The 26,116-nt window shown below is 47.2% G+C and overlaps 2 protein-coding genes across 3 annotated transcripts in view; one reads left to right on the forward strand and one right to left on the reverse strand.

The window, feature by feature from the left end:
* Window positions 1-244: 244 nt before the first annotated feature.
* On the reverse strand, window positions 245-3,265 carry ZCCHC3 (zinc finger CCHC-type containing 3). The gene has a single exon (XM_059705821.1). The coding sequence runs from the start codon at window positions 2,945-2,947 to the stop codon at window positions 1,712-1,714; it is 1,236 nt and encodes a 411-aa protein (XP_059561804.1). The 5' UTR covers window positions 2,948-3,265; the 3' UTR covers window positions 245-1,711.
* A 459-nt stretch (window positions 3,266-3,724) lies between these two features.
* C8H20orf96 (chromosome 8 C20orf96 homolog) overlaps window positions 3,725-26,116 on the forward strand; it is a 28,080-nt gene continuing 5,688 nt past the window's right edge. The window contains exons 1-6 of one of the 2 annotated variants that reach the window (XM_059705822.1): window positions 3,725-3,748; window positions 8,174-8,486; window positions 8,790-8,838; window positions 9,646-9,763; window positions 20,228-20,331; window positions 25,667-25,825. In XM_059705822.1, coding sequence (XP_059561805.1) covers window positions 8,467-8,486; window positions 8,790-8,838; window positions 9,646-9,763; window positions 20,228-20,331; window positions 25,667-25,825 — 450 coding nt within the window. In that variant the 5' untranslated portion in view covers window positions 3,725-3,748; window positions 8,174-8,466. Of the gene's footprint in view, window positions 3,749-8,108; window positions 8,487-8,789; window positions 8,839-9,645; window positions 9,764-20,227; window positions 20,332-25,666; window positions 25,826-26,116 lie in introns of those variants that run through there. The other variant, XM_059705823.1, reaches the window with a different exon arrangement.

Genomic DNA, 26,116 nt, shown 5'->3' on the forward strand with positions numbered 1-26,116 from the left:
CTCCGGTGATTCTGATTCTTTGGAGCCGAGTTAGGGACTTCAAACTTGAGTTGAGTGATTAGCACACTGGGTTTAGGGAGCAACTCCAAAGGGCCTGGTTCCACAGGGTAGGTGCTAAGCGCTGGCCTGCAGGGGCTGGAGCTGTATGTGCAGGGTAAACAAGTGGTGTGTAGGAGGAAGCACATTGAACTAGGGTCTGTGTACCCATGCATCTAATACTTTGAAAGGAAATAGTGCAGCAGAATTAGCAATACAAAAGATAAATATTTATTCAGAACAAAACTTTTTAACAATGGATTTTACATTCCAAGCCACAAGGAAATAGCAAAACTGAATGCAAAGGGAAGACAAAAACCCAAAGTAGTGTATTGTCTATTCTCCTTTAACTTGGTAACAGTAGACCCAGTGCTCTCTCGCATGGCCTATTTCACAAGTACATTTTAAAGTTAACAACTCACAATTCTGGGTTAAAACAGCCTTTCTCCTGAGAGTCAGGAGTTTGCAGATGAACTCCGTTAGCTGCTTCTCTGGGGTGTCTAACTATTGAGATTAAGGTGCAAATGTAAACCTTTACCAGGTTTCCTTACACAGGAGCACCCCCATTTCTCACTGGTGGCAACGAATGGGGAAGGGAAAGGCCCCCAAAGGACCAGGCACACTGTAATCCAGGTGTGATACCCCAGGGAACAAGTGCACCCTGGAGTATGTTCTTTTATCCCTTCTCTGTCTCCCAAGTATTCAGAAGCCCCTGCGACATCTTTTTTTTCTGCTTTCTGGCCCAGATGGCACATTGTTCTCGAGAGATCAGACTTTCCGGGCCCTCAAGTGTTGAGGAAAATGTTGTGAAGTGTGAGAGGTAGTGGAATGAGCACTGGCCTTGGGGTCAGGGAACTCTAGGTTGGCTCGGGCACCAGACAGCTATGTGATTATGACCCAGTCGTTTAACCTCTCTGGGCCTGTTTCACTGTTGGAAAACCAGGGGATTGGTGTAAACCAACTTCTAGGTTCTTTCCAACAGGAAAATTCTAGATTCCATAATTGTGTGGCTCTTCTAAGCCACTGAAAGAGCTGTCACAAAGTCCATGTATTTTAATGCCATAAGAGAGGCCCTTGGCCACCATGCAGAGCTTATTGGACTCAGATTACATACACTTCTAACAACACTGGTTTCACAAATTCTCAGACCACACAGATTAGAAGCAGCAAATTATAAGGGGGAGGGAAAGAGCTGCACAAGCTGGCCACCCTGACAGAAGTCACAGTCAACAACGATTTCAAGTCAACAAACACTGACGGAGCGCAGTGTCTACCACGCGCTGGGCCCTGTACTTAGTGCTAGGGCATCAAGATGAGCAAGGCAGCCCAAAGGGCGAAAATTCGGGGAGAAGACAAGACATAGGGAGTAACAAGTACAAACTACCCCCTGTCCCCCAATTACAAAAAAACGAAAACAAAATTCAACAGAGGGACTGGCGACATAACTGCACACTAACAGTTGTCGGTAGTCACGACTGATGAGAGTCACCAATTCAGAAAAGGCTGAAATGGAGTACACTCGGCTTAAGAAGGCAGAGAGAGAGAGACATCTCTTGTTTAAAAAGATCTCTTTCAAACACGATAGAAAATGGTTTCAAAAAAGGTTTTGGCACTTAAGAGGGGTAAACTGGCTCTGTCTTCACCCTGGCAGGCAGGCAGGCAGGCAGGCGGGTGCTCAGTGCCCGGCCACACCGGGCAGCGGAGGTGCCACGGAATTGTGAACCGCTTTGGGACACTGGGCGAAGGCGTGCCCCCGCTTGCCACAGAGGTTGCACACGATGCCCTTTCGGCAGTAAGGGCTCAGGTGCCCCTCCTCCCCGCACCTGAAGCACCTGTCCTGCGTGCAGCTGCCGCTCAGGTGGGTCCGGGAACCACATTTAAAGCACGTCTTGGGCTGCCCCTTGTACCAGCTGTAGCCCCGCTCGGCCCCCAGAAAGAAGGCCCCTGGCAGGTGCCGGACGCCGCCCTCGCCCTGGCGCAGCTCGATCTCACACTTGTACTCCCCGGTCCAGATCCCGAACCTGTCGGTCACCTTCACGGGCACGGCCAGCACATCGCAGTGGCGCTTGAGCCAGGTCACGATGTCCTCCACGTCCACCGTCTCGTTGCGGAAGAGGATGAAGAGCGTCTTCAGGCTGGACCGGCTGCGCCCCAGCACCACGAAGTTGTCCCAGCAGTCCTCCCGCTCGCGCTTCTCCTCGTAGACGCGCAGGAACAGGGCCAGCTTCTCGGCCGAGCGGAAGCTCACGTCGAACTCGCGGCTGCCGGGGATCTGGATGACGGCGTAGATGTCGCCGGGCTCCATGCCGATGGAGCGCAGGATGAGCGCGCCCACCACGAAGTCCCGGGTGGGGCAGGCGCTCTCGTCGCCCTGGAAACAGATGCGCACGAGAAAGCGGCCCTTGCCGGGGCCGGCCGCGGAGCCCGCCGCCGCCGCCACCGCCCCCGTCTCCGCCCCCGGCTCCTCCGCGGGGGACTCCTCCGCCGGGTCGTCGGCCGCGCCGAGCCGGGACGGGGTCGCCATGGCCACCCCCTCGGCCTTCTTCCTCCGGCCCGCCTCCCCGGCGCCTTTCTTCGGGCGGGGGTCCGCCGCCTCGCCGGCCGGCTCTCTCCGGCGGCCCTTCGGGTCCCCGCGACTGGCCGGGGGGAAGTCGCCGAGGTCCGCCGCCGCCAGGCCCGCCGGGGCGCCCAGCGCGCCGCCCGCGCCGCCGCCGCTCTCGTCCTCGCGCCGCGGCGGCCGCGACTCGCGGAACTCGCCCTTCTTCCCGGCCAGGTTCTTCACCACCTGGGCCCAGCCCAGCTTCTCGCGGCCGCCCTCCTTCTCCTCGGCGCGGGCCGCGGGGCGCGCGGGGGCCAGCAGCTGCGGGCGCCCCCGCTGCCGCTCCTCCTCGGGGCCGCCGCCGGTGGCCATGTTACCTCTTTCCCAGCATCCTCCACTCGCTCCCGCGGCCGAAGGGCGCCCATCGCGCGCCGTGCGGTGGGTTTTGGAGGCTTTTTTTTTTTTTTGAAATTTGATGCCGCCTCTCCCCGCCCCGCCAAAAATATTTACATGCGGCGCCCGGCCGGCCCGGGCCCTGGTAACGGCCGCGCGCGCTTCCGCCGGGCGCGCCCACCCCGCCCTGCCCCGCCCCCGGGCACCGCGCGGCCCGGAGCTTGGAGCGCGGTCCTGGCTCCGAGGGCTTGGCAGCCGCCGCCTCGCTCTCGAGGATTTGGGGTTTCGCAAGCGGCCCGCGGCGGCGATGTCACTCCGGCCGCGCTCCCCGAAGGCGGGGCAGGCGGAGGATCCTTTTCCATCCGACGGAGCGAAACTCAGCCTCCCGCCCCCGCAGCGGAGCGCACCGCCCCGCGCAGGTTTTCCGCGCTGGGTCAGGAACATTCCAAACACAGAAAGTTGCCTCTTACTGCGAACGTTTTGCCTTTGGACTGTTTTAACTGTCTGGCATTAAATTTTACTGCACTGCACCCCTAGCACACGACCCCTCTGTCCACCCGTCCTTATTTTTTCATAGTCATATTTTTCAAGTAAGCTATAGGGCGTCACTTTAAAAAAGATCTCGGGCACATGCCTGATACGGATACTACACTGGGCGCTGGAGCGCAGCGCCCAGGCCCGTTCCAAGCGCAGCGCAAGCCGCGCCACGTGGGATCGTCCAAAACAAAACGCTGCCTTGACCGTTTTCCGGGACAGACCTTATGCGGCCCAGCGGCAGAGGTAATGGGGGCTCCTAATTATAAACAGGTGGCTCATATTTATTTATTAAGCCGCCTTGTGTCTGACGTTGTGGACCAAGGACTAGTTGCATCTGACTCTCCAGGAAACAATCGTAACCCAGATTCGGGGCTGAAGTCAGCGCTGGGCAGGACCTTCCTCTCTCGTCCATCCCAACCGGTGTTTTGGAAATGTTGCTAACCTTTGGGGGACCGAGGGGACGGGTTTAACATGACCTTTTGGTCAGGTTTGTCTTTCTTCTGCGTATCTGTACATTTCAGGGTGCTTCCGTGACCTTTCCCACTTCAGGGAAAGGAAAGGCGGATGTGGAGTCGGGGAGGCCCGCGTTGCCATCTGAGAGCTTCACATCTCAGCCTTGTCCCCGGGGCCAGTGACTGCAGTTTTCATAGCTCCAATTTGCTCCTCCTCAACAAAGGGATATTATGTCTGCTGTCAGAGGAGGCATGTGGGAGTACGCGGAGATAACGTGTGTTAAAGACCTTGATCCACGGTGGGTTTTTTATTTTTTTTAAGTTTTTAAAAATACATTTTTAGCCCTAGCCGGTTTGGCTTGGTGGATAGAGCTTTGGCCTGCGGACTGAAGGGTCCCAGGTTCGACTCCGGACAAGGGCACATGACTGGGTTGCGGGCTCGATCCCCAGTCCGGGGTGTGCAGGAGACAGCAGATCAATGATTCTCTCTCATCATTTATGTTTCTATCTCTCTCCCTCTTCGTTCCTCTCTGAAATAAAAAATATATTGAAAAATTTTTAGAAAAAATATTTTTATTAATTTCAGAGCAAGGGCAAAGGAAAGAGAGATAGAAGCATCAATGATAAGAATCATTGATCATTCCACAGTGGGTTTTCCAGGATTGGTTAATTTAATTCCTCAACGATGCTATCAAGGAACAGGTCCCCTCCACTTTCCCCTCTTCCATTCCACCATTTAGTTAACTCCCCTCACAGCTCCACAATTCTGGGAATGCCACACAGATATGACAGTATCTAGTAGCAGACGAGGAAATGTTTTTCTGCAATGTCTCTCTTAAAAAATATATAGATAGCCCTAACAGGTTTGGCTCAGTGGATGAAGCGTCGGCCTGCGGACTGAAAGGTCCCAGGTTCGATTCCGGCTAAGGGCACGTACCTAGGTTGTGGGCACATCCCCAGTAGGCGGTGTGCAGGAGGCAGCTGATTGATGTTTCTCTCTCATCAATGTTTCCAACTCTCTATCCCTCTCCCTTCCTCTCTGTGAAAAATCAATAATATATATTTAAAAAAAATAAAAAATACATAGATATATATATAATTTATTTCAGAGAGGAAGGGAGAGAGAGAGAGACAGAATCATCAATGATGAGAGAGAATCACCTATCCCCCCCCCCCCCCCCCCAATCGGGATCAACTGCAACCCAGGCGGGACCAAACACATAGGTTGAAGCTCAACCACCGAGCCACCGGCCTGGCTGTAATGTCTATTTTTTTAAAGTGTGATGAAAATCTTTCCCAAAGTCTTTAAATAGACTTTTCACCCTATTCTTTGACCCAGCTTTTATCAGATAACTATGACTAAACCTAAAACTGGCAAGAGAAATGGACCCACCAAAGCCAGCTCAGACCAATCATGACTCTGGAGAGGGAGCTGGGACTAGGGCTGGGGCCTGCCGCCTCTAAAGACAGTGCCTGTGGGAGTAAGATCAAGCTGAGATGGAGGGGAGAAATGGCTGTTGGGTAGGCAACCACCCAGGTCTGCCACATGTTGCTGCCTCCTACTTTTTAACTGTTTTGTGGCACAGTGGGCTTTGTAAATGGGGGTGCCTGACAGTGATTCCTTCAACCCTAGGGCAGCCAAGAGGGGCCGGGATGGCCAGCGTACCCAGCTGATTGCTTTTACCATAGTAGTCTCTTATGTTTACCATAGTGTGCAGTGCAATTTAAAACATTTTCCTACGATTTAAAAAAAAAATATATTTTTATTGATTTCAGAGAGGAAGGGAGAGGGAGAGGGAGATAGAAACATCAATGATGAGAGAGAATCATTGATCAGCTGCCTCCTGCACACCCCCCCACTGGGGAGCGAGCCTGCAACCCGGGCATGTGTCCTTGACGGGAATTGAACCTGGGGCCTTTCAGTCTGGCCGATGCTCTATCCATTGAGGCAAACCGGCTAGGGCTTCCTATGATTTTTAAGAGGAGGAGAAAGTGGGGAGCTCTGGCCTAGTATTCTTTAGTAACATTCCCCTATTCAACTTTAGGTGATTTCAAATTATTTGCTCCCTCCAAATTATTTTTTAAACTGGAATGCACTTTTATTTTATTTATTTTTAAAATATTTTATGGATTGATTTGAGAAGGTGAGAGAGAGAGATTGATTTGTTGTTCCACTCATCCATGCATTCATTGGTTGATTCTTATATGTGCCCCAACCAGGGATCAAACTCACAACCTTGGCTCTAGCCAGTTTGCTTCAGTGGATAGAGCATTGGCCCATGGACCAAAGACTGAAGGGTTCTGGGTTCAATCCCTGTTGAGGACACATACCTGGGTTGTGGGCTCTATCCCTGGCCCTGGTCAGGGTGCCAGGGTGCGTGCGAGAGGCACCCAGTTGATGTGTTTCTCTCACATGGATGTTTCTCTCTCTGTTTCTCCCCCTCCCTTCCACTGTCTCTAAAAATCAATGGAAAAATACCTTCAGGTGAAGATAAACAAACAAACAAGGAAGACACACTCACAACCCTGGCTTATTGGGACGGTGTTCTAACCAACGGAGCTACCTGGCCACGGCCGGAATGCATTTTTTGTTTATGCTGTATATGGCAAATCTGGGGTGTGGAGAGAGAACTGGAGTGGGGCTAGAGTGGGAGCTGATACTGGAGTCCAGGCATGAGAGGAAAGCAGGGTATGTGTGTGGGTGACGGTAGTAAGTGGCCTGATTCCAGGTATATTTTAAAGGTACTGCTGACAGACTTGGATGTGGGATGAAAGATGAGTCAAGGATGACTTCAGGAAGAGCTGTCATTTTGAGAAGGGTGAAAATGTTTCTGGGGAAAGAATGCATGCTAGTTGCCTATTAGGTGTCCAAATGCAGATATTGAGCAGACAATTGGCTGTATGTGACAGGAATTCAGGGAAGAGGCTGAAGAGGTGAGGCTGGGAAGCATCTGGGTAGATATGGCATCTGCAGTCATAAGACTGGAAGGGAGTACATGGAGTGAAAGCAGGTATTACAGGGGCAATCCAGTAATAAAGGGAGAAGGGGAGGGGCCAGCAAGAGAGAAGAAAAGGAGGTAGGAAGGAACCCCTGAGCGTGGTTTCCTGGATGCCAAGTTTAGAAAGTGTACCAAGGAAGGAGTGACCCACTGTGCCAAGCGCTGCACATAGGCCAGGTAAGAGGAGGTTTAGCAAAGTGGAGGTCACTAGTGGTATTGATTGACAAAGGGAGTTTCTGTGGAGGCGGGGAAAGTGAAAGCCTGGCCGAAGAGGCAGAAAGGAATGGCAAACAGTAGGCAAACCTCTGTAAGAGTTTTGCTGTGAAGTGATGCAGAAATGGGAGGGGAGCTGGATGGAAGTGGTCACTTAAAAAATTTTTTTAAAATATATTTTTATTGATTTCAGAGAGGAAGGGAAAGGGAGAGATGGAAACATCAATGATGTAAGAGTATCATTGATCGGCTGCCTCCTGCATGTCCCACACTGAGGACTAAGCCCGAAACCGGGGCATATGCCCTGGCTGGGAATTGAACCATGACCTCCTGCCGTAAGTTGACACTCAACCACTAGGCTATGCTGGCGGGGCATATTCACTTTTTTTTTCAATAGAAGAAATTAATATATGTTGGTGTGACAATGAGAATAATACAGAGAAAAGAGTGATGGGAGAAAACGGGGTGAATTGCCGGGGAAATAGAGAAAGTAAGAGAATAGGATTCAGTGCATAATTGTAGGAGTTGGTCTCAGTAGGCAGTTTATACATGTCACAGGAGAGAGGCAAGTAGGTGGGTAAATAAGGTGATGTGAGCTTTTGAGTTTACTGATCCCAAAATTTTCTTAGTGAAATAGGAAGCAAATTCAAGAGTGAGGATTTGGCCGAAACCGGTTTGGCTCAGTGGATAGAGCGTCGGCCTGCGGACTGAAAGGTCCCGGGTTTGATTCCGGTCAAGGGCATGTACCTGGGTTGTGGGCACTTCCCCAGTGGGGGATGTGCAGGAGTCAGCTGATTGATGTTTCTCTCTCATCCATGTTTCTAACTCTCTCTCTCTCTTCCTCTCTGTAAAAAATCAATAAAATATATTTTTAAAAAAAGAGTGAGGATTTGTTCCTTCCTCCCTTTCTTCCTTCCCTTCCCTTAAAAAAAAAAAAAAAAGTAAGGATGGGGAAGGAAGTCATGGAGGTTTGATGAGAGTAAAAATATGACATAATCCTCCAGGCTGTTGGGCGAAGCCAGCTGAGGGATATGTGAAACCAAGTTGAAAAGAATGTGTCCAGAGCTACGTTTTGCCCTGCGAGATTGGTCCCTCTGGGCACTCCGTAGTCTGCGTCCGTTTCCTTGGAGACGGAGACCCAGCTGAAGCGTCTGGTCTCTAAGGGAAGTCTGAGTGGCCGGAGTTGCCACGCGATCCACGCGAGTCTAGGAAGTTGGAGAAGACGAATAAGTAGGAGCCCCAAGAGATCGGTGCCTCGCGGACTCCCCCGACTCTTCCTCCATCTCCCATTCCCCCAATGGCGCACGTCTTTCCAAAGTAGGTAAAAGAGTACCGCGAGGTGGTGAAGTGCGCGTGCATCGGCCTCCCGCCCACGCGGGGGGGGGGGTGGGGGGGTGGGGGGGGTGGGGGGGCGTTCTCCGCGGTCTTTTGTCCCCCCCCTCCTTCGCCCACAGCTCCCCGAGCCCCGCCTCTCCCTGGCGCTCTCTGGGTTCTGGCTTGGCTGCGTCCCTAGGAAACTGCGGTTTTGGATTCGAGACCCCACGCCTGTTTCATGTTTGCTGCTTGCACCCCCATGGGCTGGCAGTGATGGGAGGTCTTTCCCGCCCTAACTCTTTTCAGACCTACCGACTCTAGGAGTCGCTCTACAGTCCCCAAGTCCCAGACTCCGGTGAGTACGGGAGGGGCTGGGGGAGGAGGGGAGAGGTTCGCTGATCCCGAGCCCGCAGTCCTCCTGCTCTCCATTCCCGTGGAAGCTACAGGCTTAGGTGGTAGAGTTCTGAGATCGGAATTACAGGCCCGATGTGTCACACATTTGCTCTGGGACCGAGGCATGCCTTTGAACCTCAGTTTTCTTACCACCTTATCAGAATGTAAGGGTGTAAGTGTATTATGTGCTCTCTTATTTATCTAGGATTCTATTCTGGTTCCCGTTGGGTCTTTTTCATGCATTCTGTTTCTCACAGTTCTCAGCCCCTCACAGCCTGGATGTGCTTAGGAAATTCAGGCTGGCTGATAAGAGTGATAGCTGACATTATGGAGCACTTACCACATGCTTTACAAATCTCTCAGAATTCTCACACCAACCTATGGAGGTAGGTTTATAATGAGACCCAGTTTACAGATGAGAAAATTGAGGCTCAGAGAGGTAAAGTCACTTGCTCAAGGTCACTGATATCTATAAGGGGGGAAGCTGGAATTTTTTAAAAAAGATATATATTTTTATTGATTTCAGAGAGGAAGGGGGAGGGAGAGAGAGAGAAACATCAATGATGAGAGAGAATTACTGATCGGTTGCCTCCTGCATGCTCCCTACTGGGGATCGAGCCCACAATCTGGGCATGTACCCTTGACCAGAATCGAACCTGTTAACCCTTAAGTCTGCAGGCTGACTTTGTATCCACTGAGCCAAACCGGTTAGGGCTGAAGCTGGAACTTGAACCCACAAGGCTGTGTGACTGATTTTTTTGTCTGGTAGGATTATGTTTCAGGGCAGCAGTCCAAACATAAAATCAAGCCCTCCGCTGCGCTTCCAGTCCTGCAAACCAGTGTCCGCAAGAAAACCAAAATGAAGCCTCGGATGAGTGACCAGCCCGGTGAGCAGAGGCACTTTGGGCTGGGCTGGGGGTTGGAGATCAGGCAGAGTGAGTGCCCTCGGTCCTTGCTGACTCCATTTATTTTCGGGGAGGCTCACTGCTTTAACCAACAATCCCCAGATATCAAGTATTAATTCAGAAGCGTATATCTCATATATGTCAAAGGACATTTGTGCATCTGGGCAGGAGGAGGTAATCTTTTCTGCATGATTATTTAGGGACCTGGGCTCCTTTGCCTGTGGCTATGACATTTTGTAAGGCCTTGACATTCTAAGCAAGAATATGGATGATTTTGTAGGCCGTTGTTTTTTCCCCCAGGGCCCAGATTTGAAGTGACACAATATCACTTCCAGGCAGTAGCCATAACTCAGTCATCTGACCACTCCTAACTACAAAGGAAGATGGGAAATGTAGCCCAGCTGTGTGTCCAGGAGGAAAAGAAAATAGGGTTTGGTGAATTCAGGATCATCTCTGCTACGTCATTGTCATGCCTTTCCTGGGGAGTTCTGAGGCCTTGCCAGGCAGACATGGCTTCAGATCTTGGCTCTGCCTTTTACTCTCTTGGGAAAATCTTTTATTCTTCTGTGCTTACTTGATAGGATTGTTGTGAGAATTAAATGAGATGATCTATTTAAAGCATTGTTGCTCAACCTTGCCAGACCCAACACTCGTTTTAATAACAAATATTTTGTAATATTCCTATCCTGAAATAAACTTCATAGATAATATAACCTACCTACAGATATAACAAAGAAATAATATAATACCCTAACTGTGAAGAAAAAGTAAAAGTTTTTTATAGTTTAATAACGTATTTCAATATGTAAATGCTCAGGTTGGACTCCACTAGAAGATATGATAAAGTCATCAGAAGCTTCCTCATAGATGTAGAGCAAGCATGTCAAACTCAAAGGCTAACACGGGCCAAATAAACAAGGTTTAAGTTTATGTGGGCCACAAAAAAACAGAAGCTTCAATTTTCATAGAAACGTAGGATTATTTCGATAGAGACATGCTGAATACAAAGGGCTGAAATAAATGAGTCATTGTTAACATAAAATAATAGAACATTTTAATAAAAATTAGTATTTTTTCTTTTTTTAAAAATATATTTTATTGATTTTTTTACAGAGAGGAAGGGAGAGGGATAGAGAGTTAGAAACATCAATCAGCTGCCTCCTGCACACTCCCTACTGGGGTTGTGCCTGCAACCAAGGTACATGCCCTTGCCTGGAATTGAACCTGGGACCCTTGAGTCCGCAGGCTGACGCTCTATCCACTGAGCCAGACCGGTTAGGGCAGTATTTTTTCTTGAACATTAACCTAGCAGACACTGAATAACTGCACAAATTAATAAGCGTAATGCAAATAAACCTATTATTCTTGTTCTCTGAAAGCAAAATATTTCCTGTTGTGCACACCAAACAAGTTAGTCCAAGACTAGTGACGTGGCAATCAGCTGTTCAAATATTCGCTGCTAGTATTAGTGGAGAGAAATGGTGCGCCTGCATGTAAGGCTTGTAAGAGAAATGAATGCAACACGATTATAGTAATCAGTCATTTGCGAATGTTGTAGTTCATTATTAATAATTACGTATAACAGGGTATTGTAAAAATTAAGTTACGAAACTTTTACTAAAACGTTTCTTACATACCGTTATATTGTCTGGGCTGCAAAAATATTCATTGTGGGCTGCATGTGGCCTGTGGGCCGCGAGTTTGACATGCTTGCTGTAGAGTCCTGGTGAATATAACAGTTGCAAAGGCAGACTGACATGTGGTAATACCTGGGGGATTTTTCATTGCTGCCATGATTTACAAAGTGGTACCCATCTTTTGGTAAATTCCAAACAAAACAAAGCATGATCTTTCTCTTGATTATGTCAGTCCTCACCCAAGGATATTTTTCATTGATTTTTAGAGAAAGTGGAAGGGAAGGGGAGAGACAGAGAAATATCAATGTGAAAGAGACACATTGATTGGTTGCCTCGGGCATGTGCCCAGATCAGGGTTGGGGATCGAGCCTGCAACTGAGGTATGTGCCCTATACTGGTATTGAACCAGGGACCCTTCAGTCTGCAGGTCACTACTCTATCCACTGAGCCAAACCGGCTTGAGTGCAAAATATTCTTTGTGTTTATATGTGGCCCACAGTCAGGTTCTGGGATCAGACCATTATAAATAGTGTTTTCACCTACATCGATATCTGAGAGGACTTTGGAAAGTCAGGTAGAACCTAGGGGAATTCTGTGTTCTGTGGGGCTGTCCTGTTCTGGGGGATGTCTAGCATCCCTGGCTCCCACCCACAGATGCCAGTTCGGCCCCCCAGTATTTGTGAAAACTCTGCCAAGGTACCTAAAACACCCCTTTTGAGAGTCATTGATGTAAAGTGATGAGCTTAAGGCCTGGTGGTGGTGATAGGATTTTTGTCTAGAGCCCTAGACTCTATTCAGACAGCATCTATAATGAAACTCTTGCCCTTTTCTTTCACTGAGAAGCCAGTGAGATACATAACAGACACAACCACAACAAGAACAAGAGTAGTTAACATATGCCAAGCACTTATTACATGCCAGATACTGCTCTCAGCACGTTACAGGTATCACTTCATTTAATCTTCCGAACAAGCGTGTGAGGAGGGTGCTGTTATTACCACCTCCTCTACAGGTGAGGCACAGACAGGTGTCACTCCCAAGGGCACTCAGTGAGGAGGGGCATAGCCAGGCTGTGACAGTTGATAATTTGGCTTTAGGACCCACAGTCTTTTTTTCTTTTTTTTTTTTTTTTGATCCTCACCCGAGGATATTTTTCCATTGATTTTTAGGGAGAGTGGAAAGGAGAGGGAAAGACAGAGAGAAACATCGATGTGAGAGAGACACATTGATTGGTTGCCTCCTGCATGTGCCCCGGCTGGGGTTGGGGTTGGGGAGGAACCTGCAACCAAGGTACGAGCCCTTGATCAGAATCGAAAACTGGGACCCTTCGATCTGCAATCCGACGCTCTATCCACTGAGCCAAATCGGCCAGGGCAGGACCCACAGTCTTAAACCTACATATAGCTGGAGAGAGTGTGAGCACTGGAGAAATATAGACCTGAGTTGGTGTTCCAGTTTCCCTTCTTGCTGGCAGTTCCATCTAAGTAACCTGTCACAACCTCAGTTTCCTTTCCTGTGGAAATAGGCACAAAGATTCCTGTCCTATGCAACTGTATAAATAATGCTAAAAATAGCTACCATTTGCTGAGGATTTATATTGTGCCAGGCTCTGTAGTAGAGGCCCCTTCATTCATTCATTCATTCATTCATTCATTCATTCATTCATTCCTTCATTCATTCATTCATATATTCATTCAGCAGCAGCTTTTCAGAGCCCCCATTGCCTGGCATTGTTCTGAGTGTTGTTGACTCATAGCGAAGGAGACAGATTGGGTTTCTAGTCACAAAGAACTCGTGGTTCCAGACTCAAACATGTGACTACACAACACTTTACACTTGAGATAGAAGGAGATCATCATCTAGTCACTCCTTACAATGACAGGAGATGATGTTATCACCATTTTACAGATGAGGAAACTGAAGCTTAGGTTGGTAACACGTTCTGAGCAAAGTCCTGTCCTTGGGGACAGTTTTGTGTATTCAAGAGAAATCGATCGTCTCTACCAAGATGGAGTAGCCCTGTTCCTTTCTGTTTCTCCCTTTTACAACTAAAACATGTTGGGTATAACACACAAGCAGAAAGACTCTGAAAACTGGAAAGAAGAAGGCGGGCTGTTAGGGTGGTGAGTGAACACAATCATCTGGTGTAACAATGAATATGTGGAAACCAAATTTAAAACAATACATTTACAGTCACTTTAAAGAAATGATTGGCCTGGCTGGCATAGGCACAGCTCAGTGGTTGAGCATTGACCTGTGAGCCAGGAGGTGACATTTTGATTCCCAGTCAGGCCATATGTCCGGGGTCACGAGCTCAATTCTTAGTGTGGGGCATGCAGAAGGCAGCTGAACAATGATCCTCTCTCATCATTGATGTTTCTAACTCTCCCTGTCTGAAATAAAAAAAAAGAAAATGATATTTAGGTATAAAATTAACAAAACATACAGGATCTGTATGCTGAAAATTACATAATGCTGGTGAAAGAAATCAAAGACCTAAGTGAATATAGAGACATACCATGTTCATGGATTGGAAGACTCAACATAGCAAAGATACTAATTTTCCCCAAATTGATGTATATGTTTAATACAGTTCCTATCAAAATTCCAGCAATGTTTTGTTAGACAAAGACAGGTTTATTTTAAAATTTATATAGGAAAGCAAGGCCCTAGAATAGATAAGACAATTTTGAAAAAAGAAGAATAGCATGGGAAGAATCAGTTTACATGATTTTAAGGCCGACTATATAGCTATAATAATAAAGGCAGCATATTATTGGCAGAGAGACACATAGGTCAATGGAACAGAATAGAGAAACCAGAAATAGAGGCACACAGATATGCCCAACTGATTTTTTTTTTAAATATATATTTTATTGATTTTTTACAGAGAGGAAGGGAGAGGGATAGAGAGTTAGAAACATCGATGAGAGAGAAACATCGATCATCTGCTTCCTGCACACCTCCTACTGGGGATGTGCCTGCAACCAAGGTGCATGCCCTTGACTGGACTCGAACCCGGGACTCTTCAGTCCCCAGGCCGATGCTCTATCCAGTGAGCCAAACCGACTAGGGCCCAACCGATTTTTTTGTTTTGTTAATCCTCACCCGAGGATATTTTTTCCATTGATTTTTAGAGAGAGTGGAAGGGAGGGAGCAAGTGGGAGAGAGAGAGAGGGAGAGAGAGAAAGGAAGAGAGAAAAACATTGATGTGAGAGAGACACATCAATTGTTGTTCCCACATGAGCCCTGACCAGCATCAGGGATTGAACCTGCAACCCACGTACTGCCCTCGACCAGGAACCCTTGACCTTTCAGTGCGTGGAGAGACACTCCAACCATTGAGCCACATTGGCCAGGACCCAACTGATTTTTGGCAAAGGTGCAAAAGCAATTCAGTGGAGGAAAGAAAGCCTTTTCCACAAATGGTGCTGGAGCAATTGGACATCCATAGACAAAAAAGGAACCTCAATTTAAGTCTCACAACTTACACAAAAATTAACTCGAAATGTGGAGAAATAAAAATTAAATGCAAAAGTGTAAATCTTTTAGAAAAAATCATAGTGGAGAAAAATCTTTGAGCCAAGGAAAGAGTCCTTAAACTGTACACAAACAGCTTGATCTATAAAAGAAAAATGAAATAATTAATAAATCGGGCTTCATAAAAAACACACCCTTTTGTTCTGTGAGAGACTTTGTTAAGAGGTTGAAAAGACAAGCTCTAGACTTGGAGAAAATATTTGCAAGCCACATAGCTGACAAAGAACTGCTATGTAGACTATATCAATAATTCTCAAATTCAACAGAAAAACAATTCAGTTAGAAAATGGGCAAAAGAGCCCTAACTGGTTTGGCTCAGTGGATAGAGCGTCGGCCTGCGGACTGAGGGGTCCCGGGTTCGATTCTGGTCAGGGGCATGTACCTTGGTTGCGGGCACATTTCCAGTGGGGGGTGTGCAGGAGGCAGCTGATCAATGTTTCTCTCTCATTGATGTTTCTAACTCTCTATCCCTCTCCCTTCCTCTCTGTAAAAAATCAATAAAATATATTTAAAAAAAAAAAAAAAGAAAATGGGCAAAAGATATAAAGAGACATTTTACTGAAGAGGATATACAGATGATAAAACACATGAAAAGCTGCTCAATATCATTATCCATTAGGAATATGCAAACTAAACTACAAAGGGATGTCACTGCATACCTATCAGAATGGCTAAAATGAAAAATGGTGATAACACTAAAAGCTGGCAAAGGGGAGATACTCTATCATGCATTCATTGCTAGTGGGACGGTAAAATGGTACAGCCATTCTGGAAAAGAATATAGCAGTTTCTGATGAAACTAAACATGCAATTCCAGCAATTGCACTCTTGCACATTTATTCCAGAAATGAAAACTTACGGTGCATGAAAGTTTCATAGCAGCCTTATTTATAATACTCCCAAACTAGAAACAACCCAGATATCCTTCAATGGGTGAATGGTTAAACAGTCTATGATCCCTCCATACCATAGAACATCAGTCAGCAATGAAAAGGAAGGAACTATTGATAACATTCAATGATTTGGCTGAATCTCCAGAGAATTTTGCTGAGAAAAAAAAACAGCTAATCCCAGATACATACCATGATTGCATTTATATGATGTTCTGGGAATGACAAAATTATGGAAATGCAAAAATGATTAGTGATTGCTAGCAGTTAGGGACAGAGGTGGGAAGAGGATGGTAAGGCAAGGGAAGTGGGCGTAGCTGTAAAAGGCAGCATGAGTGATCCTGTGGTTAGGGAACTATCTTGCCCTTTAAAAAGTTTTCATTGATTTCAGAGAGGAAGGAAGAGGGAGATAGAAACATCAATGATGAGAGGGAATCATTGATTGGCTGCCTCCTACGCACCCCACACTGGGGATTGAGTCCACAACCTGGGCATGTGCCCTGACTGGGAGTTGAACTGTGACCCCTTGGTTCATAGGTCGACACTCAACCACTGAGCCACGCTGGCTGGGCTATCTTGCCCTTCTTCTTCTTTTTTTTTTTCTTTTTCTCTGTTTAATCTTGCCCTTCTTAATGTTAATATCCTGGTTGTGACATTGTACTTAGTTTTGCAAGATGCTACCATTGTGAGAAACTGAGTTAAGGGTACATAGGATTTCTCTGTATTCTTAAAACTGCATGTAACCTGAACTTATCTCAAAATAAAAAGTTTAATTAAGCCCTAGTTGGTTATGCTCAGTGGATAGAACGTCAGACTGCGGACCAAAGGGTCCCAGGTTCGATATTGGTCAAGGGCACATCCCTTGGTTGCAGGTTTCTCCCCTGCCGGGGCCCTGGTCAGGGTGTGTGCAGGAGGCAACCAATCAATGTGTTTCTCTCACTTGGATATTTCTCTCTGTCTTTCCCTCTCTCTTCCACACTCTCTAAAAATCAATGGAAAAATATCCTTGGGTGAGGATTAAAAAAAAAGTTTAATTAAAAAGAAAAGATAAATCAGGGCTGCTACCATTAATGAAAAGAAATACCCATTATTAAAGCTACAGATCTTTCTAAGCACTCAAGTTCAATTTACAAATCTTATTATTTTTATAAATACTTATAAGAGGGATTTTGGAACTTGGTTAATTAAATTCCCCTATGTCCTTTAAGCCCCATTTAAAAATTTAGTATATTTATTTTCATTTCTAAATAGTTCACTTATCTGATTAACAAAAACCATTGGGTATTTAAACAATTTTTGTACATCTAATAAAATAAACTTCTAAATATGGGTAATCTTATGTTTTTTTTATATATACATATATTTTTTATTGATTTCAGAGAGGAAGGGAGAGAGAGAGAGAGAGAGAGAGATAGAAACATCAATGATAGAGAGAATTATTGATTGGCTGCCTCCTGCATGTCCCCTACTTGGGGGGGGAGGGTGTTGAGCCTGCAACCCAGGCATGTGCCCTTGGTCAGAATCGAACCTGGGACCTTTCTGTCTGCGGGCTGACGCTCTATTCACTGAGCCACATGAGCTAGGGCATTATCATTTATGTTTCTATCTTTTCCTCTCCTTTCTTCTCTGAAATCAATAAAAATATATTTAAAACAAAACAATAATTACTACTAATAAAGTAGAAAAGTCAGTGACCAGCAGCTACTATGGTGAGAGGCAGCTGCCTGGCTGGGTATTATCATGACAAGCAACTACCAGTGCCAGAGTATGTAGCAAGCTAGACTGTGTCGCAACACAGCTACGCATGTGGCCATTCCCATGATAGGTAATAATAAGGGACAAAACACAATATGGTCTTGAATGGAAAGAGCCTAATTATTATTTTTTAATATATATTTGTATTGATTTTTATTTTATTTTTATTCAGAGAGGAAGGGAGAGGGAGAGAAAGATGGAAACATCAATGATGAGAGAGAATCATGATCCGCTGCCTCTTGCACGCCCCACACTGGGGATCGAGCCCACAACCCGGGCATGTGCCCTGACCGGCAATTGAACCATGACTTCCTGGTTCATAGGTTGATGCCCAACCACTGAGCCATGCTGGCTGGGTGAGCCTAATTGTTTTTTAACCCCATATTTATTTACTTACGTTATATTTACTATGTCAATGCATAGCAAAAAGTTTGTAGGAAAATGCAAAAAAAAAGAACCCCTAAAATCTGGAGGAGTTGGAAGCAGAGTCAGAGGCCAAGGTGACCCCTGTCCACCCCGTCCCCGACAGGTGGACACCTGACCTGCATGGGAACTGCTGCAGGGATGGGAGCCTGCCACCCACCAGTGCCTGCCCTCATGTGCGCAGCCCATTCTGGGAATAGACAGCCCTGTGATTAGAAGGATCTTTGTTTTATTGCGACCAAAATATCATTCCCTGTAATTATGACCTTTGGGTCATGATTTGCCCTAAGATTAGGTACATATGTCTAATCCTAAGTGTACACATTCAGCTGGTCCTTACTTCGCCAAGGATTAGCCCCTGAGGGACCTGGAAACCGGATTGGGTGATTTTCCTGAAAAACGCAGAGAATGACTACGCTGTGAAAAAAGAAAAGAAAGGAGAACAATCAAACAATATACTGTATTAAAAGTTATGTGCCTGTGGTCTCTCTCAAACTATTGACCCTTCTTGTGATAATGTGAGATGATACAATGCTACGTGACGAGGTGCAGTGAGGTGAGTGAAGTAGGCTTTTTGAGGTAGCATTTGGCTACTACTGACGTGATGGTGTGTCAGGAGGAGGGTCATTGAGCCACGATGATGTCATGTCTTCCACCCCCAATTTAATGCCTTTTCCATCTTGACTAAGCGGTTACCATGCACAGTGGCTGTACCTTGTGCAGTCTGAGGTGCGACAGCAAAACTAGCACAGATTTATTTTTTCTTCTTCACAATTTCATGGATAGAAGATTCGTTGTTATAGACCTTAGCAGCCTCAGCGTACGATTTTTCTTTCTTTCCTTGATGAGAATTTTCATCTTTCCACCTAAAGGAAGCACTACATGGCTTCTCTTTGGCACATCTCAATCGGCAGCATCACTTCTAGTGCTTTGGGGGCATTGTGAAGTAAGGTGAGGATGACTTGAACACCCACAGTGACACCCACAGTGGACCTGGTAGCCCAGATGGCTGCTAAGCGACTAACGTGCAGGGGGCATGTACAGTGTGGAGATGCTGGACAGAAGGACGCTTCACGCCCTGGGAGGGATGGTCTGGATGGCGTCGTGAGGTTTCATCACGCTTCTCAGAACAGTGGGCACTGTAACACTTATGAGTTTATTTCTGGAATTTTCCATTATATACTTTTGGACCCCTGTTGACTGTGGGTAACTGAAACTACAGAAAGTTAAACCGTGGATGGCGGCGGGGGGGTAGGGGTACTGTACAGATAATTCCTAACGTTCACACAACATTATTTTAACTTCATTACTTTAATACTTAATATTAAACTTTCCCAGGGCTGAGGTATTGATTCATTAAAGGAGGAGTATTTTTCTGAAGTGAACTGTGTTGCACGGAGGCAGGGGCTCTGGTAGGGCTGCAGCGTTCCGGTGACCTGTCTCATGCCCTGCGTGCAGGACTTGCCGAGAGGACCCATGACTCTGAGGACATGCCCTCCACATGCCCTATTTTGGTCAGAATTACTCTCCCATCTTCCTTTTCTGGCAGGACCACACAGCTTTTACAGGTATTTCAGAGACAGCCAGTTGGAGTTCTGTGTAGCTTCCGTGCTGATGGCGTGGTCCTGATCCCAGTGCTCCGGTCATTATCACAGTGACAGTTAATGATGTGTATTCAGTCCTCAGTGCGTGTTAGGTGCTCTTCCAAACACTTCAAAATGCAGTAACTTCTTATTTAATCTCCATGACAACCCTATCAGGTAGGCATGGTGATGATTTCTATTTTGCAGACGGGGCAACTGAGGGACAGAGGGATCCTGATTCATGCCCAAGGTCACACAGCTGATCCAAGGCAGAGTGGGGTTCAAACCCAGGCGGCCTGGCTCATTAGTTCTTGCTCTTGACCCTTGCCCTGTTTGAGCTTGCCTTTGGCCGGGTTGGTGGGAGAGATTGGGGGCACGTGGCTGGTTCCTGTTCCTCTCTCCCCCCTCGGTTTGTACCGACGGTCACTGGGTATGTGGAAGTTGCCTGGGCTTTACTGAGGGATATGAGTTTCATCCTTTGTCTCACTGTCACACATTGTAAAGCTGTTCGTGGCTCGGGCTGGGGCTTGGACCATCTCTCATGGATGGTGCATTCCTTGGGACCTGACCCAGGCCTGCTTATACCCCCAACTCTCTCTGCCCTGTACCATGCCCTAGGGCATTCCAAGTCTCCCACGTTGATGACATGCCAGCTGGGGAATCCACAAGACCTGTGCAGAGGGAAGTTGGACTCTGGGAAGATGAAGCTCCGGCTGATGAGGGTATTTGGAGCACCCTCCCAAGGTGCTGGGGCCCCCGGGCAGGGCCATGGGGATGGCGGTAGCAGACCTGCGCCAGCCACTTGTGGAAACCGCCAGAGCCCCTTTTCATTTCCGGGCATTAGGAATGTGGCTTATTCATTTAAACATTCCCAGTAAATTCCTTTCATGGAATACCCTGCATTTTGAAACAAGGCTTAGAAGCTTACGATTAATTTTTCTACATCAGCTGACACAATTTTGGATAATTAATTTTCTTATCGTCCATTGTTTTACATGGTTTGGGACAATGTTCTAAAATATTTGAAATGACTAAAAGAAGGAGGGGGCTTTCATGTCTACAGCAAGAAGTAAAATACTAAATACTGTAAGTACTACCGAATACTGTAGAAGAATTCGTAACTTCTCCAGGAAAGTGTTTAATAGCTCAGCGAGCAATGACTGCTGTACAAAGAAATAGGGGAAAATGTATTTGCTTTGAGACCTTTTTACCCCTTTAACCTTCAGTTTTGCAAAATGATTTAGAGGCCGCCCAGCATTCTTAAAGGAGAAACTCATATTTCCGATGTTATTTTTATCCTGACTTTAGAAGTGTTCATGTATTTTTGTTTGATAAAAAACGTGAACTTGGACAATTTGGCTCTAAAACCTGTGCTACCAATTTCTGATCCTGTCTCTTGTAGTCATTCATTTGTTTACTTAGTCAACAAATATTTATGGAACACCCATGTGCCAAGCCCTGTTCTAAGTGTGGGGATTCACCCGTGATGTGGCCTCTGACATTAGGTAGCTCACATTCTACTGGGGGAGACAGACAGTAAACAACACAAATATATAATACTAGAGGCCCAGTGCATGAAATTGGTGCACGGGTAGGGTCCCTAGTAGCTGCCAGCCGTGGCCTCCCTTCCCCAGTTGCTGGCTGCCGGCCATGGCCTCCCTTCGTTATGCACCGCCCTCGGGTGGTCAGCGCAAGTCATAGTGAGCGATCAGACTCCCTATCGGTCAAACTCCCAAGGGGACACTTTGCATATTAGGTTTTTGTTTATATAGATGTGTGGTGATGCTAACTGTTCAGTGGTTAGAGCGTTGGCTCACAGACTGAAGGGCCAAAGATAAGGTTAGAGGGCTAGAGAGGCACAGAGGAGGGAGTGACTGTGACTGTTTTAGATGGGGTGGTCAGGGAAGGCTGCTAAGGTGGTAATATCTGAGGGAGGAAGGTTTCAAGTAGAGGAACCTCAGTGCAGAGGCTCTGAGGTTGGTGTGAGGTCAGTGTGGCTGGAGCAGTTGATGAGGGGGAAAGATGTTGGGATGCGAGGACAAGGGGGAAAGCTTGTACACGGCCCTGTAGTCCATGATTGCACCTTGTGTTTTGACTCTGAGTAAGACAGGAAGACCCAGGAGGCTTATGAGTAGAGCAGGGAAGTGATCTGACAGATTTTCACAGGAGTCCTTGGGGCGCGGCTGCATCCTTGGGTATTTTGGTGTGGAGATGTGGAGGCAAGATAGTGGTTAGAGTATCGGTGCATGGGTTTGATTCCCGGTTAAGGGCACAGGGACTTGGGGAGACAAGGGGAGACAGGAAGGGAGCACAGACTACCCATTGGTTTGTTCTTGGAGATGGAGTAGGATCCTACTCTGCCTCTTAGCCTCAGGACAATTACATATTCAATCCACAGTGCTTGAGAAAGTGCCTACTGTGTGCTAGGCACCATGGCTGGTGCTGGGGACCCAGCCATGAGCGTGGCACTAAGAATTAGTGCTGTTATGGGGCCTGCACTTTAGTGGGGAGAAACAGTAAGTGGATTTTGCTTATTTTCTAGTTGTGGTTAATCCTCACCTGAGAATATCTTTTCCATTGATTTTTAGAGAGAGTGGAAGGGAGAGGTAGAGACACAGAGAGAGGAAACATCAATGTGAGAGAGACACATCGATTAGTTACCTTTTGTACTTGCCCAGACCGGGTGGAGGATTGAGCCTGCAACAGAGGCATGTGCCCTTGACCTGAATCGAACCCAAAACCCTTCAGTCTGTGGGCCAACGCTCTAACCACTGAACAAAACTGGCCAGGGTGACAAATGAATGTTAAAAGCCCAGGGAATAGGTCCCCATCAGTGTATTCAACCCATACTTCTGGAGCTCTTGGTAATGTCCCATGTGCTGGCTGTCACATTTTATGTTATTTATTTTTATTTTTTTAAATATACTTTTATTGATTTCAGAGAGGAAGGGAGAGAGAGAGAAACATCAGTGATGAGAAAGAATCATTGACCGGCTGCCTCCTGCACACCCCACACTGGGATTGAGCCCTCAACCCGGGCATGTGCCCTTGACTGGAATCGAACCCGGGAACCCTTCAGACCGCAGGCTGACGCTCTGTCCTCTGAGCCAAACACTAGGGCTGGCTGTGACATTTTAGTGGGGGACACAGGAAACAAGGTAATAAGAAAAATATCTGTTATGCTGATTGGTGATAAGTCCTAGGACAAAAATACATTGGAAAAGGGGAGACATAATTATAAACTATAATTAGTAATTACAGATTGGAGTAAGGGTCAGGAAGGAAGCGAAGAAGGGTTTCTCCTCTAGATCCATTGGTCAGAGAAAATCCATTTCTAGGGCAGAGGTCTGTAGTGTATCTAAATCACGGGGAGCCCTAGCCGGTTTGGCTCAGTAGATAGAGCGTTGGCCTGAAGTGGGGTGTGTTAAAAGTAAGATTCCTGGTGCCAACCCCAGTGATGCTGGCTTAGTGGACAGAGACCAGATGCTCTGGTCCCTGTGGGCCATCTTTGGGTATTTTGGTGTGGAGATGTGGAGGCAAGATAGTGGAGTGGGCCCTGGCTGGTGTTCTCAATGGTTAGCGCATCGGTGCCTGGGTTTGAGTCCCGGTTAAGGGCACATAGTGAGGTTGCAGGATCATCCCCGGCTCTGGTCGTGGCATGTGCGGGAGGCACCCAATCGATGTGTCTCTCTCACATCAATGTGCCCTCTTCTTTCTCTGTCTCTCTATCCCTTCCTTCCACTCTGAAAATCAGTGGAAGAACCCCTCGGATGAGGAGTAAGAACAACAAAAAGATTGTGGAGTGGTCAGGAGCCAGACTTCAAGGACAACAGCTCTGCTGTGTGTGACCTTGGATAACTTACCGACCCTCTCACTCTGTTTCTGCTTCTGTAAAGTGGGACGAATAATAGTGCCACTGAGATAGTGTGTATAACGTGCTTAACACAGTGTTGGGCACATAATACGTACATAGGTTTGCCCTATTACTCTTTTTTTAAAATTTTATTAAAAAATATTTTTATTGATTTTTTTACAGAGAGGAAGGGAGAGGGATAGAGAGTTAGACACATCGATGAGAGAGAAACATCGATCAGCTGCCTCCTGCACACCCCCCACCAGGGATGTGCCCGCAACCTTGACCGGAATTGAACCTGGGACCCTTCAGTCCGCAGGCCAACGCTCCATCCACTGAGCCAAACCGGTCAGGGCCTATTACTATTTTTAAAAATATATATATTTCATTGATTTTTTCCCCCAGAGAGTAAGGGAGGGGGAGAGGGATAGAGAGTTAGAAACATCGATGAGAGAGAAACATCATCGATCAGCTGCCTCCTGCACACTCCCTACTGGGGATGTGCCTGCAACTAAGGTACATGCCCTTGACAGGAATCAAATATGGGACCTTTCAGTCCACAGGCTGATGCTCTATTCACTGAGCCAAACCGGTTAGGGCTGCCCTATTACTTTATTATTATCTGAGGAATATGAAAGCTGAGGATAGGTAAGGGAGGGGGGTTCTAGCAAAGGACAGAAAAATAAGGAAAAAGAGAAGGAATGAAGAAGAGGGCACATAGGTATGGCAGAGCGGGAGGGTGAGAGCCAGTGAGAACAGCATCAGCTCTGAGTGTGTGAGACTTGCTACTAAGTGGCTTGATTGTGAATATGATCTCGCTGATGTATAGGGGGGCTCTGGGAGTCTAATTTGCCCAGTTTTCCTTAGGTGGTAAGTGCCAGAGTGGGATTTTTGTTGTTAATCCTCACTTGAGGATATTTTCCATTGATTTTTAGAGAGAGTGAAGGGAAGGGAGAGAGAAAAACATTGATGTGAGAGTCACATTGCTTGGTTGCCTCCTGCAGGAGCCCTGACTGGGGGGCCTGGAATAGAATCTGCAATCCAAGTATGTGCCCTTGACCAGGAATTGAACCCAAGACCCTCGGTGTGTGGGCTGTTACTCTAACCACTGAGAAACACTGGCTAGGGCCAGAGCTGGGATTTGAAGCAAGGTGTGTCCTGGCCTAACATACAGGTCTTCATCACTTTGAGGTTCAGCCATGCCTTGCCTTGCAGCTTTAAGCCCATTCAGTTCCTTGTCTTAGTGCAGTGAAAAGACAGGCATAGTCAGAAGTCTGCCTTTCCAGTTCTGGTGACTCCACGTCCTGGCTGTGTGACTTTGGGCAAGTCACTTAACCTGTCTGAGCTTACACCTATCAATAAAATAGAGTTGTAAACTTAGGGCTGTTAGAGGATGAACTGATACCATGTGCCATGTACCAAATGAGGCACACTGTGCAACCCCATAGTAGGTCTTCAACAATTGTTACTGCTGTTATTATTGTAGATTATTGTACTTGCTGGGGGTGACTTAAGCCCTTAGTAAGGGTTCGCGACCCCTGAAAATACATCCTGCATATCAGATATTTACATTACGATTCATACAGTAGCAAAATTACAGTTATGAAGTAGCAAGGAAAATAATTTTATGGTTGGGGGTCACCACAACATGAGTAACTGTATTAAAGGGTCGCGGCATCAGGAAGGTTGAGAACCACTGCCCTAGACCCTCACTGTTTCCCCAGGGACATTGTATGAAATGAGAGATTACTCAATTCAGCTGCCTGGTGAAAAATGTTAGCGATCATCATCCACTCTGCCTCCCTGCTTCTCCAGACATGGCCCATTACCCCTGCACCTCTTTACCTACCTGGGGCATTATTTCATTGATTTTAGGCAGCTATTGATAATAAGTCGCACCTTTATTTTATTTATTCACTAATAAAATATCAATTAGATTGAGACAGGCATCAACTGTAAGATGCATCGCCACTTTAGAGAAGTAAAATTATGGGAAAATGGGCATTTCAGAATGGATGAAATAGTTGGCGGTGCTGTGACCCACTGACAATGGGGAGCCGCCTCCCAGCATGGGTTGCATTTACCAGTCGCGGCCACTAGGGGGCGAGCGTGCGGCCGGAGGGAATTGGTCCCTGGGCTCCGGGATGCGCAGGCCGCTGCGCCCTGCGCGGCACCACCTCACATCCTCTTCCCTCCGCGCACAGGCGTTGCTCAGGAGCCGGCGAGCCGCACTCCAGGAGCTCTGCAAGCAGGAGGGCTTTCTCACCAAGCTCAATCAAGACCTGATCACGACCATCAAGGACATGGAAGACAGCTCCGCCCTGAAAACACGCGGGATGCTGCAGCAGCAGGACATCTTTGGGGTGAGGCTCCACCTCGGCCCTGCAGCCCCGCCTCTGCCCTCTGCGCCTCGGTCCCGCCCACCATGCCGCCCTCCTGAGCGCTTTGGCGCCCTCTCCTGGTCTCCTGGCCGATTGCACAGCTGCTGCTTCCGTCTGGAATATCCATCTCTTACACACTTGGCCCCACCTACCAGGGCTTCGGAATCAGACCTGGACTGGGGGGCTCGTCCTCACGTCAGTACTTATTAGCTGCGAGACTTTGAGTTAACCTCTGAGTGGTGTAAAATGGCTCAATAGCACCCATTCCAAGGG

The sequence above is a fragment of the Myotis daubentonii genome, chromosome 8, assembly GCF_963259705.1.
Source record: "Myotis daubentonii chromosome 8, mMyoDau2.1, whole genome shotgun sequence".
Taxonomy (NCBI): Eukaryota; Metazoa; Chordata; class Mammalia; order Chiroptera; family Vespertilionidae; genus Myotis; species Myotis daubentonii.